This window comes from Patiria miniata, unplaced genomic scaffold (genome assembly GCF_015706575.1).
Source record: "Patiria miniata isolate m_02_andy unplaced genomic scaffold, ASM1570657v1 HiC_scaffold_7, whole genome shotgun sequence".
NCBI lineage: Eukaryota > Metazoa > Echinodermata > Asteroidea > Valvatida > Asterinidae > Patiria > Patiria miniata.
In genome coordinates, this window is record NW_024037074.1 from 14,019,111 (window position 1) to 14,037,842 (window position 18,732).

The 18,732-nt window shown below is 37.6% G+C and overlaps 1 protein-coding gene across 2 annotated transcripts in view; it reads left to right on the plus strand.

Annotated features, from left to right (window-relative positions):
* Nucleotides 1-18,732, plus strand: part of LOC119744609 (RING finger protein 17-like) — a 48,281-nt gene that overhangs the window by 26,346 nt on the left and 3,203 nt on the right. For both annotated transcript variants that reach the window (XM_038220640.1, XM_038220641.1), the window contains exons 33-34: nt 5,620-5,812; nt 17,347-17,492. In XM_038220640.1, the coding sequence (XP_038076568.1) occupies nt 5,620-5,812; nt 17,347-17,492 (339 nt within the window). The remainder of the gene's footprint in view (nt 1-5,619; nt 5,813-17,346; nt 17,493-18,732) is intronic.

The window sequence follows — 18,732 nt, forward strand, 5'->3', positions numbered from 1 at the left end:
TTCTTCACTGCAGATTTGTAACTGATACTAAAATTAGACAGGACATACATAATTCAGTGGTACATGTGATTGGCTATGAAATTTTAAAGCTGCCATTAAAATGATAGATGGGTGTACATATTTCATGAAGTGCCGTCCAGCATGAGTGATTACATCTCTAAATTTACTTGGTTTTTACTGCCACGGTAAAAACAAAATTCTCTTCATGTGATCCCTGTTTTGTGCCAACGGTGCGAGCAAAAAGAAATCCTTAGTGTGAAATGTACACTTGTGTGCAAGCCCAAGTTCCTTGCTAACCTCTGAAACGCACTCAACCTTAGCTCAGAATTTTCTGCTACAATTACAAAGATTCTTGTCTTATTTTTAGCAGTGCCATGCAATTACTCCCCCCCCCCCTTGTCTGCAAGAGTGTAAAAAATCAAGTGCAAGTTCAGTTTTGTTTTAATAAACTAGAAAGTCATTCCTAAATTATTCATGTGTTCCCCCAGCCGTTTCATTTGTTGTCTTGAGGGATTCTCCTTTTATCCTGTGATAGCAAAATCGAAGTGACGTATCCAATTAGACTGACAAAGTCACATAACGCCCTCATTTAACCCAGTTGGGAAAGCTGTTGGCCTTGCCCTACCAAGCCAGAAAATATCAACAGCTGATTTTTCATTGTGTGACAAGTCTGTCCATTTGAACTGCAGATGCGGTACAGAACATGAACAGGGGACATTAATAAAACCAATAAAGCAACATTCACAACATGATTTCAGGGTTGCTTTTCATCATTAATGGCAACTCCAAATGTTCATAAAAGATAAGAGAATTTTTTTTCCCCTGTCGGCGAAGAACCAGTGTTGTTTTGCTGTTGGCAGATTTTCATTTCATAGTTTTATAATTTTACAGTTTTTTTGAATCAATATTTCCATGTGTGTGAAATATCTGTGAATTTGTAAGTAAATAAGCTGTACTCTTAATTTATGGGGAAAAATTATGGCTATTTCAATTAAACTATCTAGATATTTTAATCCCCTTAAGCTCAATAAAATTTTGTTTCAGCAGAGAATATTAGGAACACTAAAATGAGGAAAGGGGTTTTTCTGTTTTGAATTTATGCAGTTGTTTTGAAGGACAGTGAGGGAACAGAACATTTTTGCTGTGGATTTTCAGCCAGGCATTCGAACATTCTGCTAAACTCGGTGCTGATTTGAACAAAAAAAGTTAAAATTGAAATTTCTGTCACTTGAATGTAAAGCTGCATTGTAAACAGTGAGCAGGAAAGAATAAATCTTCTGATCTGTGTGCATTTGAAAGGTGTTATACAAGAAAGCAAAATGTCATTATGTAGGTTTGGGAATCCTTTGATATGCCGTACTGAATGAATAAGTCGTACTGTATGCTACATGTAGCTCAGGATAACATTGAATAATCAATTCAATTCCTGCCTTTTTCTTTTCATTGCTCCATGACCATCATATTCAATTTGGTTTTCAGTTTATATGTCATTGCCCAAGGTTTACTGTGACTATTCTCTATACTTGACATGAGGGAGATGGGTTCTTAGATGTAACCTGAAGATAAAAAAAAGCTCTCTCACTTCTTGTATTTTTCCCCTGATTTTACAATGACATACATTTTGCCCTCATGAAGAACAGAATAGAAAGGATTAGTAATGGCATGGAAAACCTGAAGTTTTAATGGACTCTATTTGACATGTCTTTTGGAGACTCAGGAGATTTGTTTTAAAGAAAAATATAATTCCTCCCTAGGAACATACCATTAGGATGGGAAAATGTCACTGACTGAAAGTCGGAAACGAACGTCTTCCATTGATTCTCTTTTTATGTATAGATTAGTGCATGGGTTTTGACTTCTATTATGTGAGGGGATGAAGCTCTAGTGGGTAAGTGTCTGACCTTAAGACAGATTCCATCACAACTCATTGCATCTACACATCTTGAAAGGAGGACCGGTATGCTGATCTGAACCCGTCATAGATAAAAGAGTTAAACCAAAATAGCTAGAAATGCTGTGGTCAACTTATTGCAGCATAGTCCAGGAATAAACCAACCAGAGGATGGTTTCTAGTAAAGAATTCCTTTTCATCCTCTGCTCTGACAGAAATAGTTTTGAATTCTTCCCTTTTCATAGACTGTTCAATTTCTTGTTACATAAATTATTTCACTCCCTATACTGAGACAGTCCCTGTATTTGCTAAGATATTCTGGATTTGTTGGAATTCTTTCGCTGAAGGTGATCACAATTTAACAGTTCTTGCCCAATCTACATTGTATGTGGCCTTGCCCAGAGGAATTTGAATTAGTCTGATACAATTGAGGCTTCAATAAGTTGGGGAAAACAAAAAACTTGAGTCAGGCAGAAATTGAAGGAAAGTTATCAAGTTAATTGCCACATGTAACCTTGCTGCCAATGATGACATTGCATACTTTGTATTCAGGTTTCACCCAAAGTGTATTTTTACAGCCAAATGCATCAAGCACAAAAATAACCAAAACACCTGTTGCACAAAATTTCCAATCCAAATTGTATTTTTAATCTTTTGATCGATTTTTTTTTTAAATTTATGACATACACGTACATGTACATGTAGGTTTTGTAATGTGATTGTTCAGGTCTAACTCTGCACAGAGTTTGTCCAAAACTCGCGTTTTGATAATCAGAAATGAGAACTTCATACTTCAAAATGAGATCTTTTCTTTGATTTCGTTGGAAAATTTGACGGTTGAAACATTTAGAAGCAAGAACTTCTGAGATTCAAATATCTAACAATTGACTGTCGTTGTTGTTGTTGTTGTTCCAAATTACAAGAGTTTGGTAAATAGAAAATACAAAGAGTTCATCTTTCTGAAACCAAAATCTATATTGGCTGACCCCAGTCACTCTTAAGACTAATCGGTCTGGGGTGACTATATTATGGAACACATGTCTGTAATTGGTGGAATGGCACGGTTCTTGCAAGTAGGCTAGATTGTTGCAATCATTGAGGATGAGGTACATGTACATGTAGATCAGCCTGAGAGCTTAAGGGAAGGACAGTGTCTCTCTTCAAGTCATCACCTTGGTCAGAAACACAAATATACAGGTGCATTTTACGTCCAGCCCAAACAGACAGTGAGATGTCCTGCCATTTATTCCTGGGTGGCCAATTTTTTTTCTCAGAATAATTGACCTCGGTTATAGTCCAAGGGTCTTGAGAGAATTTAATTTGGGAATTATGCACACGTGGAGGAAAGCAAATACTACAGGGCCTTGGTTGTTTGGCATAAATGCTTGTTTTGAAGGGTGACGATTACTCACAGATGTTTGGTTGGAATTTGTTGATGGTTCAGTATTTATGATTACTGCCAAACTTGTCAAAGCAGTTTGTTTGGAAACAAATGGAATTGGATGGATAGATGTTCGGAGGCTAAATAGAGATACTCATTTCTTTTAATTCCTCATTTCTGTGTTGAGCCTATGTTCATAAAGTTGTCTTATTTTTTAGTACATTTTGAGGAGGAGGTGTAACGTTTCTTTGAGCTCCTTATCTACCGACTGATACGTGCTATTTTTATATCACCGTATCTTCTACCCTGTCTGTCATACCCCCTTCTCCCCTGTGTATCGGTCCTGATATTCTTATTTGCCTCACTCACTCTGGTTCAATTATTTGTTTCCATTATTTATTCAGATTCAAACTCAACTGCTGTTGAATTAATCCCTCATGCTCGTGCTCTGTGGTTTAAATCAATAATGATAAAACCCTAGACACATGCAGCTCAGACAAAAGCCGCATCGTTGGTGGGTAAAGCTATTCACTCACTTCTTGGAGTTCATAAAATGATTTCCAAACTGGGAAATCATTTCAAGTCTTGATCATCAACAAAGCTCATGTTTTATTCCTACATGTAGTAAGGCCAAAAAAAAAAATATTCGGTCTCTGGTCAGACCAAAGTTCCGGAATTGACGCGGCCACGCGGCTTTTTTTTTTTTTTTTTTCAAGCTTGGATTGTACAGACAAGGTGGGGTACTATTTTGCTTTTTTGGTGTCCTCATGTACATTGGTGTCCTCCATAATTTGCCTTGGTGCTCTCGATCATTTGCCTTGGTGCAATTTCCCATTCCTTGGTGCTCTTTGATAAAAAAAATTGAGGAGGTGCGGCAATAGAGGGCGCTGTTGGAGCTACAGCGGAACATTTTGGAAAAAAAAAAGATTGACGCGCATGATTTAATATCGACGTGCGCGCTGACCAGAGACCGACGTATTTTTTTTTTTGGCCTAATAGTGGCTTTTTAGTTTTCCTCTATGCATCTTTGTTGTTGGAGAACAGTGGCTTTGGAACAATATTTATAATTGCATTTTCAGGTTTTTTATTGGAATAATTTTCAAGTACATGTACCTGGTAACAAAACCGTGCCAGTGCAGCATTCAAGGCATGGAATTTTAAGTGGCCTTATGTTTTTTGGTGTCTAATGAATGGACTGTAAATTATGCAGTAACTTCAGAACATCTTTAAGTACGGTATATGAGGAGGTTTATCTACAAGTAGCTGGAATATTGTGCTTCAGCTTCATATTCATGGCACGCCATCCAATTTTAAATTTTTATGCGCAAAAATGAAAACAGTGACTGCACTTAGATTTGGTCCATTACAGTTGATTTTATGATGATTTTTTAGTTATGAAAATAAAATCAGCATCTTTTGTACGATGACCCCACTTCTAGATGATCTCTAACCATCTTGTTTCCTCCGAGTTGATAAGAAATTGCAAGCCAAATGCGATATTATTCTGAACGGTTCAGGGCATATCTGTGACCTGAATGTTGAAGGGGCTTCTTCAGGAAACAAAACAACAAGTTGTGTAGCGATGCGTGTGTTTTTTTCTGAGTAGATGGCTGTCAGTGGAGGGGTAGACTTTGGGGAATTGCAATATCCGTAATGGATATCTCCAATCAGTGTTCCTTCAAGAGGTCTCTTGTGCGGGAGGGATGCAATCGTGATATAAATCTGAAAGCGTTTTGAAGTGAACTCTTTGCTTTATACATGTTGCCCAAATTGTCCATTTGGCTGAAAAAATTATTATAACATGTATTCTGACTACAGTTTTTATACTTGATTTGTTTGCTAAGGCCAAAAAAAAAAAGTGTCCAGTTTCTGGTATGGAGCTTGCCCAAAAAGTGGTGCGGCGACGCGGCTTTTTTTTTTTTTTTACCTGATTTTTTTGCTTCAAATGTCGGCTGATGACTGCAAATGGTGCCCGACTAAACTTAGTACAAATAGGCCTATATGGGATTGGGAGTCCAGAGAGGCCACATAAAGCTTATTCTCGACCATAACCCCACCTAAAAACACGTTAAAATTGTGCAGCAGCAGAATGCCAATCAAACCAGTGAGTTTGGCGGTTTTGAGACATCATCTTTCACTGAAAAAAAAAACTTTTTCATTTTGCCGACGCGCATGGCTACGGCGACGCGCGCGCATACCAGAAACCGGAGACTTTTTTTTTTGGCCTAATGTATTGCAGGTGTTTTAAATCAAAATGAATAATCCACGAAATAGCAGTAAAGGAATTAGGAAAGAGGCGTTTTATATATTTCATCAATCGTTATTGTTAATTTTTTTTTTTATTCAGGTTACGGCAGATTCCAGAAAAGTTCACGACCCTACCCATGCAAGCCAGACAGTGCAAGTTGGTAGGATTGAAGCCACCCTCTCCATCAGCTACCAATGAGGGCGCTACACTGCCTGACTCTGATTGGCCGATGGCATCAGTGGATAAGTTGCTAGAGCTGGTGTCAAACAGGAAGTTGGTCGCCTCCATTCAGGTAATTTTAGTCTTGTTCAAGATGTCACTTTGTAACTTGCCTGTACTTTTGATGTCCACAGAGACATGTAACAATTTGATCGTGCTGAATGCAAGCAGATTTTATTGGAAAAAGGATAAAAGAGAAGTCAGTGCGTTTATGAAGTTATATTTTGATGTAGAAGAGTTGATGCAAGACAGCATGATTCATCACTTATCAAGTGACATCTTTCACAAAGGTTTCCCTTTGCTTCTTTCAATTTTTGACTCGCGGTTCCCAGGACGTGTTTGCATTTCAAATTTCTGCCCTTCCTTTTTTTCAGAGCATAGGTTTTTGTTGTCAAAAGCAAACGGTCAGTAATTAATGAGAGAGTCTTTTTTCATACCAATGTCACTCACTTTGTGTGTCAACCGTCTTGTTGTATACTGCCGCTAGCAATTTTGTGGGTAGGGATGGTAAACACCGAGATGTCTCGGAGAGAATTTGTTCAAAGTGCAACGCCGTTTCACTTTGATGTCTGACGGATGTACATTGTAACTTTCAGTTGCGCGGAAGAAGTAAATGACAATATGTCAAAGTTTCTAGTCAACTGAGGACTCGTGGGATGGATTCATTAGAGAATGGATAGCTGTGTGGTGTAATGAAACATCCATGATTGGAAATGTTAACATTCGTCCAAAAATCCAGCAGGAAGTGTCTTTACAACTTTAATCAAAATGTCAGCAATGATTTTAAAATAACCGGTCATATTGTGTGCATCATGTGGCGCTCTTTGAAACGGTTAAAGTAGCAATTGAATTATTTTGCAATCTCCAAACAACGGCACACCGTTACTTGGAGATGATGACATCCTCTCCCTTTTCCAATCAGCTCCGTCTGATTTTTTTTTAAACGGTTATGTAAATGTTTAGTATCTGTTGTTTGAGTAGTCTGGTTGTGCCTTTCAATAAACCATGCAGATACACGGACTGAATCCAAATGGACATAAAATCGTTTACTCAGGAAACCTGGACAGACGTTAAACTTGTTAGCGCAGTGGTGACTTGGAGAGATTTCCATGTAGTTGACAATTCTGTCTTGTTGAGTGCTTGTCAGTTTTTGTAAATTTATGCAACGTTTAGAGACATTTTTACTACCTTGCAGTTTGGGGGAAAAAAGTTGGAACTGCTTGGATGTTTTTGTGTGTAGTACTCGCTTCAAGTTTACTCGAGTTCATCTGCATTGTTCGTAATGCTTACAGAACCTTCCTAAGATTGTGTTGACCTTAAAAGACGCAGAGAAGCAATTTATTAAAAAAAAAAACACACAATCTCTATCAGTAATGTAACCAAGAAGTAAAATGCATCGCTGCAACTCTGTTAATTGAATCTGACTGACAATGTTATTCAATACTTTTTCTACCTCGAAATGGTTGGGTTGATAAAAATTGTGACCTTGGTTAAATTAATTCCTAGAAAGAAAAGATGAATAAAGAAGACCTCGAGGTATGCCGAATTACGTAGTGGAGTTGCAATGGTCTTTAGAAATGTTAACTTGGATTTAATTAAATATTGGCAGCGAAAAAGTTGTCGTATTCTACATTGAAGGAATAGGTGTGTCGAGGCTAAAAATTACTTCATTAATAATTAAGATGTTTTTCTTGACTTCACTAAAAGAAACGTCAAGAGGGGGAGAACATCTGATATTTTGGGTTTATTTAATTGCTAGAGATTATTATCGAAATTAAATAATATCTTTGAGAAAATTGCACTGAAAAACAAACACATTTTTAGGGTTCTTTGAGTGACTACCTCATCAGTATTATACCCAAGAATAACGTTTCTGTGTTGAATGAAATAAGATCCATCATCCTTCGCAAAGAAGTCTTAAGAGATGCTGTGTGGTGACGTGCAGCAATGAGCAACATGACTTCTTCTTGTTTTCAGGGAATTGATCCCAACAGATTAGTAATGATAATTGGAAGGCCTGGCATCTGGCCCTAAGGAATCTGTCAATGTTTAATGTGGCTTACGGGTGTGATGTTTTAATTCCAAATTATACAGAAATGGTCTATAAATACTTTCCCAGGTGATACTAATGATGTGTTCAGTATTCATATAATCTCTGAACTTACATGTACTGGTAAGTTCAACTACTGCTTTCGGCAATTCTTATTAACTCTCAAAATAGGGAGTTTTTTTGACAAAATAAGCCAATATGCTGACACACTACTTACAGGAGTTGTGGGAAGTGAACAATCTTACTTTCGAAGAAGATTCTGATACGGAAATCTGGATGCAGTGGGAGAAATGATTAAGATTTTCACAGGAGGTAGTTGAAGGTGATATTGTAATGTTTCATTTCATTAAAAGACATTTCTTGTTGGTATGGCACATTGGTTGATATGCCTGTCACTGTGAGTTTGGAAAGCTATTTGGTGGATGAAATTAAGAATGTTCTGTCTTGAAAAGGAAGTTATATCTGCAGCATGAATGCTTCAGATGCTTCTAAATCTCTTAATCTACCTCCTACTTTTCTCCAAGTTTTGTAACCTGCCTGAATGATTCAACTTTTGAATTGCTCACTTTAGTTTATCCTACTCTCTTCTCATTAACAAAAGACGTGAGACTCTTTGTGACTGAGCCAAACATCTCTAGATTTGTTTACTGTCATTTCCATGCTTCCAGCCCCCAGACACAAGTTGATAAATGAGCACTTTGTTGTATTGTTGCCAGCTTTTTAATGTCTGGTTCCTTTCTGTGTGTATAATGCTTGCATTCCTTTGAGAACGAAGCCTAGGAAGGTCCATCTTCGATAAGTACTAAAAAACTTAGAAATCCTTCTTTCAAAGGGCTCGTTGAATTGCGGAGCAAAGTGGCTCAACAGTAAAGAGGGTTATTTGTCAAGACTGTTGACTTGTGAGCCCTGGTAATGTTATCTGTCATCTTGGTGAGTTTGGTCATCAGGAAATCAAGCGTTCAGTTTTGTTGTTTGTGCTTGTGGTTTGAATTGGGTTTGTTGAATTATTTACAGGAAAAATATTTCATGTTTGCCGCACTGTACAGGTAGTAAACAAAGAAAAAACTCAAAAATGTTGTATTTCTTAAATTGTCTTTCTTTGCTCTACTGTTTAGTATTGGAGTTGGAATTCTCAAAAACTGAAGCAAAATTTTATGAAGTTATTAAAAAAAGGAAGAGCTTTAGATGATTTATTTAATCTTTCCATGAGGCCTAACGCTTTCCTGTCCGTTTGCCTTCAGAGTTTGCATATCCTTGCCCACTCAGTGATTTTTGTTGTCATTATAAATCTATTTTGCTTTCAGTTGTATGTTCAACTTTGATGTCCTTATCCAGATAATTTGATGCCTAAGGCGAGTGTCTTTATTACCCATAACCCAGTCATTAGTTTTCAAGACCTTTTTAACGATCATGGCCATCTTATTTATCGTTATCATTGTTAATTCTCATGCCACATTGACGCACATTCAGCAAAGTTAGGATTCATTCTTAAGAAACAACGGGTGTGTTTTGCCAGGTTGTTAAATTCAGGCTTGTGAAGTGGATGTATCATAGCATAATTTAAAGTGACTGTAAACGATAGCCTTTTCATTCTGCCCCTCAGTAACTGGAGAGAAGCCAACAAAAGAGGAAGGTCATGTCTTTGGTTTGGTTGGGAGAGTTATACTTCACAGGTGCTGGCCACTTTCACAACATCCGCGAAAGTTTGTCTCACTGAATGGTGAACTAAAAAAACAAAAACAAAAAAGAACTCGTCTGTGAGAAGACTGTCCAATTCAGACCTTAGAATTAAAAAAATCCTAGTCATTAAGGTTATTGGGCTCATAGGAAAACAAACCTGATGTTTGTATCACTGCTAAAAGCTTCTGATTTTGTTTGTTCAAATCTTGAAATGGTTTAAAACGTGTCTTCTTTCTTTTCTGTCTTCTTTCTCTCACATGATTACATTTAATTTCATTTATTGTGTACATCTTGTTCACAATTTGTTTTTCAATAAGAAAGAAGAAAACATTACACATTTGAAAATGATTTGTTACTTCAGTGTTTCAACGGCAATATGTGGTTTGAGCTCAATTGACTGAAGGAAATTCTTTCCTGTATGTTTGGATTCAAAATAAATTTTTTTTAAAAATGAACGATAATTTGTTTGACTAAGAGTAGATGTCAGTGCTGGTTTAGGTAAGTAAAGCAACTGTCTAAGGGCAAGGTTGTGTCTACATGCCTATAGCTTCCAGCAAATTTACTGTCATGCTTGACTTGAAGCCATGCTGGTAATTCATTTTCCAAAATTCCGTTCAGTATCAAATTGTTGCCAGGACAACACAGTGTCATTTTATTTTGACTAGACACCATGGACGATTTAGGAATCAAATTTCCCAAAGCATAAACTATCAGTTGATCACAAAATGCCTTTGCCTGGTCTGTCATTCCCATGATCTTCAACAGTACACTAAGCGTAGATCCATCAATATTTGATCCCCATCCAAACCCCCCCCCCCTTCCAAAAAATGAGCGCAGCTTCAAATAATAAGAGAACGTTACTTGTCGTGTGACTGCATCCATTTTTGACTTAGAGGACAAAGGAGGAATGATCGATGGATGGCGAAAAGGGTTTCCATGACGATGACTATAGAATGGAAGAAGCTGTTGTTAGATTGAAGAGCAACACCCCTGCTTTTATATCAGCGTCAGTCATTCATGATGGGTCAAAAGAGTCATGGGAGGTGTGGACATGTGGCTGAGAATTTGAGACACAAGTCAGGTGTCTAGAATTATGTTGAATTGCTAGTTATTCAGGTAATCTCGCTACCTCACACTAGTACTGTATCCAACAGAGCAATGGACGTATATCGTTTTCCCTTGTATAATTATATCAACAGAAAACCAATTGGGGAGGGGGGGGGGAATTATTTTCTGAAATTGTGTTTCACTAAAACAAATCTAACAGACATGAAAATAATTAAATAAATTATGTCTATTAAAGATTTGACACTGGATGTTCTGTGAACAGGTTAATTGGTTATAAATCTTTTAAAAACAGAAATGAAATCCATCCTCCAACAAAACATATTCTAAATGTATATCCCCCAAAACTTAAATATTCTAAAAAATAAGAAAATAATAGACTTATTAATAGACTTGTTATTGTTGCCCACCATTTCCATTAAGGTTGTCTTGTGTCCCAAGGGTTTTCGTTTTATTTTCCGGTCACTCTGGGTAAGAAAAGTCTTCTCTGTGATATTTTTCTTGTCCTATCTCCCTTCCCCATCGGGTAGAATTGAACAGGAAGTCAAATTACTTGCAATTCGACATCAAATATTGACTCCAGTCTCTGGAGAGCAAGATTGCATGGCTCGATGATGGCAACCCAATCCAAAAAGGAGTTTTCATTTCATTATAACTGCTTCGGTGAGCGGCAGTCTTGACGGACGTCACGTTCCCTTCCCATCATTCCTTGTAAACAACAAAATTGGGTAGATTGGGTGTTTTTTTTTGTGTTTTTTTTTTACACAGTACATTGTCATTTTTTTAAAAATTCTCTCAAGAGTTTACTTTCTGTACACACAGTTTGTTCTAGAACATTCTGGCACCAAAAATTATCAAGTAACATGAGTTTTTAGTACACATGTAGTCACATCTGTGGTTAGATGTTACCTGAATTACTTGTTGCATATTAGTTTTCTGGAAATGGGGACTGTGTCTGACGTCTGTGTCCTAGATACATATATAGATCGGTAGGCATGGTCAGTGCAAGACTAGTGCCATTTATGCCATCTGCTTAATGCCTGATCTGATGTGTTAGCAATTCCCAGCTTTTAGCCTCTGAAAAAAAGGCTCTATAAGGCACAGAAGATCAGACATCTAGAGCTTGGCAATGCTAACTCAATTTGTCTACAAGGAGGTCGGTTTCCGTCAGAGTTGCGTGGTCTGTGCACTTTGTCACCTTACAGCCTGAAATTGTAAGAGTATATTCCCGGCACTTCATTTGGCTATTGCTGGCACTGCAGGACATCGATAATGTGCTTACATGTATGTGCTTGAATTGAATTAGTACACATTACATGTAGGTGATTTGATAGCATTACCATGGCAATGGAAGGCTGCGTATGTGTTCTTTTTGCTGGCTATTGGTTGTAAGCAAAGAATGCAGGGTTTGGGCCCACCGTTCGGCCATGAATTGTGGAATTGTTAATTAGTCAAAGTAACTCCACATCATATTCAAAGGAATTACATTAAAACATTGAAAACGATTATAGAATTTGACCTGAGTACCGGTAGTTAGTAGAATGAAGGGTAGCATGAGCTACCTAGGATATGATTCAAACCAAACTTGAATGGAATATAATTCTTCATAACCATCATTTTATTGTAGAAACGTGCCATCAGAAAGGTTACAAATCTCAAGCAAATATATAGCCCAGACCATCTTCTTTCTTGAAAGTCCAGATATGCGAGTGCCCAATGCTCTTAATTCTTTTTTGAAATGATGATTGTTGAAGTTGGAGACCAGAATTCACTAGGGGCAGCAGTAATATACAAAATGGTAATTATTCAAACTCCCTCTTCCTACTTGCAAAGAAAGAAATACAACAGTGCTTGTGCACTTGGATGATGATGAATACCGACAGTCTGTCCTATCCCACAAATCAGATACAGGGGTTAATGACCTTACAGCTGGTGACGTTACAAGTCACAAATGTCAAAACCTGCGTCTTTCCCTTCGGCACATGTATCCGGAAGTGTCAAGTTGTCAAAAACACTTTCCTCTTTTAGTACTGGTACATCTAGTCTGATGTTTTGTAGACATGATTGTCAACTTGGGTTTAGAGTTGATTGAATCGATCACTGTGTAGATTATCTTCTGCAAATGGGTTGTGAAGTCGGCACAGATGGCGCTTTTATGATGCATGATGCTCCGAGCAACTCGGGGGAAAAAGTATATTGACTAAAAGAGTTCACTCACTCATCTTTGAAGACTAACTACTGAATGCAACAATATGGATCATGTTCCATAGTTTAACAATCCACAGCTCATGAGGTGTTTGTCTCATATTTCTCAGATTACATTAATCTTAATGATGCCAATCAATCATGATGGTAATCATGTGTAGTTGTCTTTTGTCTCTAGTTACCTGTTTCTTATCTTGAAACTATGCTCATTGAAGTGTAGACTTTCAGAAATTTGGAATATGGATGGGATGATTGGGAACATGGACTGAGTGTCTGACTCTAGATTTTTGCTGCTGTTGTATTGTGTAGTTGGTTTCTGTGTAAACTGTTCAAATGTGAATAATGCTTGTGAGACCCAGTGCCCTGCACTTGTCACATTTGCCTCAGAGTTCCGAGCGCTCTACCTCCCAGTCATCATTTGCATCTTTCTTCCTGCACTTTTCAACTCACCAGATTACCATGACAACCTCCTGAACAAAAATAGTAAATACTGAATCAGTCAAGAGACTATCACGTTGTTGTTTTGGACTTTGCGAAGCCCTGTTTGCTATGGAATGAGGTATCAGTCATCGGATGATGTCAGGATGAATCTTGATCAGTATTTTGTCCCGTTAGAACACCCACTTGAGCATCTTGTGTATTTGTCATGTATTTTTTATATTTTTTTTTGGTTTGCCATGCATTTAAATAAAGGTTACACCTCTATGTTCCGACACCCCTATGTTCCGACTGCACATATTCCTATTCCTAACCCTAACCCTAACCCTAACCCTAACCGGGAGTAACACAATCTAGGTTGTCGGAACATAGGGGTGTCGGAACATAGAGCAGTCACCTAAATAAAGACTGATTGTTCTGAACTATCATAGGCTGCATCACAGGGAAATACATCAAGCTTCACATTTGTTTCTGAGGCTTATCACTTGAAGCAACTTCTAGTTTTGATAGAATTTTTTTAAATACTGTGTAAATAGAACTCAAGATCATACTGTGTAAATAGAACTCAAGGAGATCCAAGCCATGAAAAACACATAATTTATTTTATGGGGCCCTGATAAATAGAGCAATTTTCCACTTAAGATAAAGGTGAACATTACAGTGATATCATTAAATGCTGAAATATTTATGAAGAGTTGAAATGCTTAGTCACAATTCCAAATTAAAGTGGCTTATAAAACAGGAATCTCATTTATAAGAGATAGGTTGGGTGAGTGTGGTACTTGACAAAATGGTCAAGGTATGAGGAAAGGGGGGGGGGGGGTAATCGGGAACACCTGTCACCTCTTTGGTGATTCCTAAGAACATGGAGAGAGTTTTCTGGGTCTTGTACTCGTTTTGACACGGAGACGAGTCTGCCATGATTAAATATTTATGTAATCGCGGCGTTCGTTGCTTGATGCATGGTTTGATTTACTGACACTATTATCATCACCATATACCTGAAACATTCCGGCTGCTTAGGAAGATCTATGTGATGACCTGCAGAACTTTCAAGATGTTTGATTATTGATGAAATCTGCAACAGCAGACTGCAGAGTTATATTTTAAACATTCTATTTTATTCCTAAAAGGAAAAAGAAACCATAAATTGTTGTTATTGGAGTTGATGAATGGCATCCCAGGTAATTAAAAGTTGAATTAGTGATGTAAGATTGTTATGAAGACTAAGACGTGGTCATATTTGGCTTCATCGGTTTGTTTTTGCTTCAAGAAGAGCGCTCTCTATACCAAATTTTGTCAAGTTAGATTCAACAGAACTTAAAAGAGCATACCGTTGGGTAAATGTTGGGTTATCCGGTCTTCCAAAATCTTTACACAGATTTGAGTACAAGATACAAACTACATACATATTCAAGGCAGAATTGATTGGCAACAACTCTTGTAGAAAATTACCTTGACCTTGATCTTTAAGAATGTTCTGCACAAGTACTCAAAAGTCATTTGGTGTCTTCTCAAGCCTGACTCGCATCGTGGGATTCACACCTCATCTACACCGTCAAGTCTCGTTTCATTTGTAGAGGTGTTGCATCTAGCAACTGAGTCAGGTTTTCCAGTGACATCATGTGTATTTTTGTGTCATACCTGATTGACTGTTTCTTATTTCAAACTTTGTGTTTATTGCAAATTGTCAATTCAGAATTACAGAGATATTCTTTCTTGTTACGCTGACTTTGCATGGATAGGTGTCATGATTACCCTGAAGACTGTTCATGCTGAACGATGATATACATGTGTATAACTATAAGGTGACATAGGAAATCTGGGGATAGGAAACCTGTCATTGAGTCTCATGTGTGATAGCTGGGGGTGTTGTTATTTTTAGGCTACATGCTGGTATGCTGAGGCCTGTGTATATTTGTAGCCGAAGACAAAAATGTAATTTAATTTAGGACGCAGCCGTTGGCTTTCATCGTCAGTCATCACTATCCAGCCGGTCTTCATATTTCAAACATTCCCATCCTCATGTGTCCTGTTTTATTCATTCTACCTTCTGTTCTGGCCTGATATTGTCTCTCCAAACTTTTCGTGGATGTCGTTGTATTTAGTCTTTGTAGTGTGATTCCTTTCACATCTGTCACTTTACATGAACAGAAGATGAATCTTTTTATCAGCTAAAAGCATCCTCAAATTTTCATTATTTTTTTTTTTAAATTTATCATTGTCCTGGGTTACTTTCATGTGACTTTGTAATCCAGGAGCAAGAAAACAGCAACCCATTCTGTACGTAAATTGTAGAAGATGCTAGCTTGAAGTTGAGGGTTGATTGTGTTACGCAGGATCCCTCATGGTTACGCAGATGATTCCTTATCACAGCCAGTCTGAATGGTCAGCAAGGCAGATGTGACCATTAGCCTCAGGCCACAAGGAGATGACCTTAACATGCTTAAGGCAATGTCACTCTATTTGGGATGGTTAGTTGATGTACCATCACAGAGCAATGAGACCAAGCACACACCCACACTCCCACAAATGAAATGACTAAGGGAGATACAAATTGGAACTGATGCGTCGGGTCCATTTCAGCTTCACAAACTAACTTCTCAATCTCTAACCAGAGAGGCAATTCATCAAATTTGGAACAGGCCTCAGTGTAATATCTGTGTGTTTAGAGGTTTATACCATGGGTTCGAAATCTGCAAGAAACGTAATTTACTGTCGGTAGTGATTTGTAGGAACATATGTTGCAATGCTCTTAATAAGTTGGGTGGCCGTGCGGTCTCATTGTTACCTTATTAGGACCTCCAAGATCATTTTCTTTTCATTTGCATCACAAATCCAAGAGCTTTTATTTCTGGTTAACTTAATGTCTCTTGTTAAGTAAGATGGAGTGTGTTATAGCCAGGAAAGTACAGTGGGAAGGTTTGTTTAATTGTGCAACTTTCTGTGTTGTTTGAGAGATAGGTATCTGTAGATATTAGGAATGGAATTTAAACAGGCAGTATTCAGTGATATACACGTAAAGGTATATTTCTTCTGTGGTGACTGTTCTCATTTTGTCAGTGACACAGCTGTTTTCCAGAAAGAATTTTCTTTAACCCTTGATATGACAAAAAAGAATGGAAAACTATGGAAAGAGTTCATGCCAGAATTCTTCCCAAAACGACTCTTCTATTTACTGACAGAAGTAAGTTTTAGGAATACAATATGTGAGACTCTGTAGCCTGAGGCACGATTAGAACACTTCCCGAAGGCAAGATTGTTGGTATTATAATATGGAATTTTATGATTTTTTTTTTTCAAACCTTGTCCGTCACTCATTTTATTTCCTTGAAAGCAATAAATTCCTTGTGAGCTGAGACGTCGATTCCGGTTAAAAAACATATCAAGTGTCTTAATTAAATGTCCCAAATGCCATTGCGGGTATTAAAGGATTTAGCAAGGAATGGAAATGGCTTGACTTTGTTGACATCTGGAGACTTTATCACCTGTCAATAGACATGTAGAGACTGTTAGAGTTTGATGGGGCTCAATCTGGCATGATCTCTGAAAGCTAGTGTTTACATTATGTAAAAAGTTCAATTTAATTGCATTGGTTTACTTGATTGAATGGTACACCTGTCAGGCTGAACGTTAAAGCCAGGGAATAATACGTTGACCGATCTTGTTAAAAGCAATGAACGCGTGCCTTAGAAATCTGAAAAGGGATTGGCATTGTGTGGATAGGAGATAATAGTATGCAGCGCCTCGCAACTTGGTTTGGCCAAAAAAAGAGGAAGGTTCATTACCAAGCCATGAATACTTTTAAGTCAAAGTTTTAAGTCAAATGCAAGTAGTGTTTAAATGCTTTCTATGAAAAAGGCTTTTTATGTGAACAAATTATGAGGTTGCCTGGCACTTCTCCAAAGACACCAACAGAGGGTAATATATGTACATGTAGACGATATAGAAACCCATATGCATAGAAGCATGTACATTTGCACCATGTTCATAAAATTTGAAAATGAATAAGTATCTAATTTAAGAAAAGTAGATATGTATTCATGAATATGTAGACAAACTGAACACCTTTTTGTTTTTCCCTGTAAAAAGAGCAAATTGGTGATGGATGTCAAGTCATAAGTTAGCAAAGTTAATAACATGATATCTCATTCTCATTTTGTCTCCAGTACGAGGCAGCCATTCCAGGCATTTTCCTACATGAAGTAGCCGAGGTACCAGACCAATCCATGATGAGTATGCCGCAGGTTGGACGTCTGATTCATCTGGCGCTCATTGATGCAGGACTAGCGCAGCTGAATCAAGCCTGCTCGAGGTAATTCACATGACAAGAATTCATGACTTATTCAGTATTGTTCATCTTCTGTTAGTCGTACATGGATATTTCATGACATCTCCCTCCCCTACATTTATCACATGTTGAGGCTCATCAACTTTGAAGCAAGGTAAATTTCAAACATTAAACAAAGTTTAAATTTTTTTTTTCCCCTACAATTGACCCGTTGGTACTTTTTAAAGATCAAATACAGTGTTTTGTGTTGCAAAAAACTAGTTGTTAACAACACCATTGTATCCATTAAAATTTGAATATGGCAATACATTTCTAAACAAGGCAGTTAATGTCTGTGGCTATGGATAGACACATCAGTACTTTAGGTGGAAAAAAGTCATAGCCCTAAATACTGGACTCAAAGGCACCACTCTGACATTAGATGCAAATAATGGTCTGGTGATGGTAATATTTTAAACGTTGCTGTTGTGACAGTGATATATTTTCAGGGAACTAGACAGTAATGGCTTGTCATGAGATTCATACCCACCCACTCACTGTCGTCAAATGCAATTAGGATAGAAAACCTGCTCGGGATGATTAGCTGAGGATAACACGTAAAATCCTGTCTGTCTCAGAATTTGATCACACTGGGCACAAATTGTCTCGTTATTAAAGCCGACTTTTTCCTTCTTCCTGTTTGTTGGTGCCGTAAAGGCCGACAGGTTGGTAGTTTCATTAAGGTGATTGAGTTGTTGCCGACGTGGAATATTTGTGGATTGTCATTGGGTTTCCTGTTGAAATCTAATTACTTGGGGTTTGGGGAGGAGGGAGGGGGGTGTTTTTTACCTGTTCCTCTCAAAAGGATGATTTTACTTTGGAAAAACAGGATGAATTTAGAGTGACATCCATTGCATTGAAAATTGCATTGTCTGGAAATCTAGGATGTTGAATTTTTTTTAAATAGTATTATGGCTTGGGTAAGCATTTCAGTGAACTAGATCCTGAATTGGCTCCTAAGCCTTTAAATTTATTAGTTTATTCGTTTATTGATACTGATCGTCAGTTGGCCTATTTCCGTGACTGTACATGTACATCTCGACTCTTTTTAAGTTTTCAAATGAAAATATCATCAATATGTCCTTGGGAAGTCGCTGCGACTTAACTCACTGAAGTTGACATTTACCCACGACTCGTATGTCGAACACAAATATTAGTTTACAGTACATGTACATGTACTTTACAGTGCATTATTGGACATGGAGGGATAGAGAGATGGACGGCT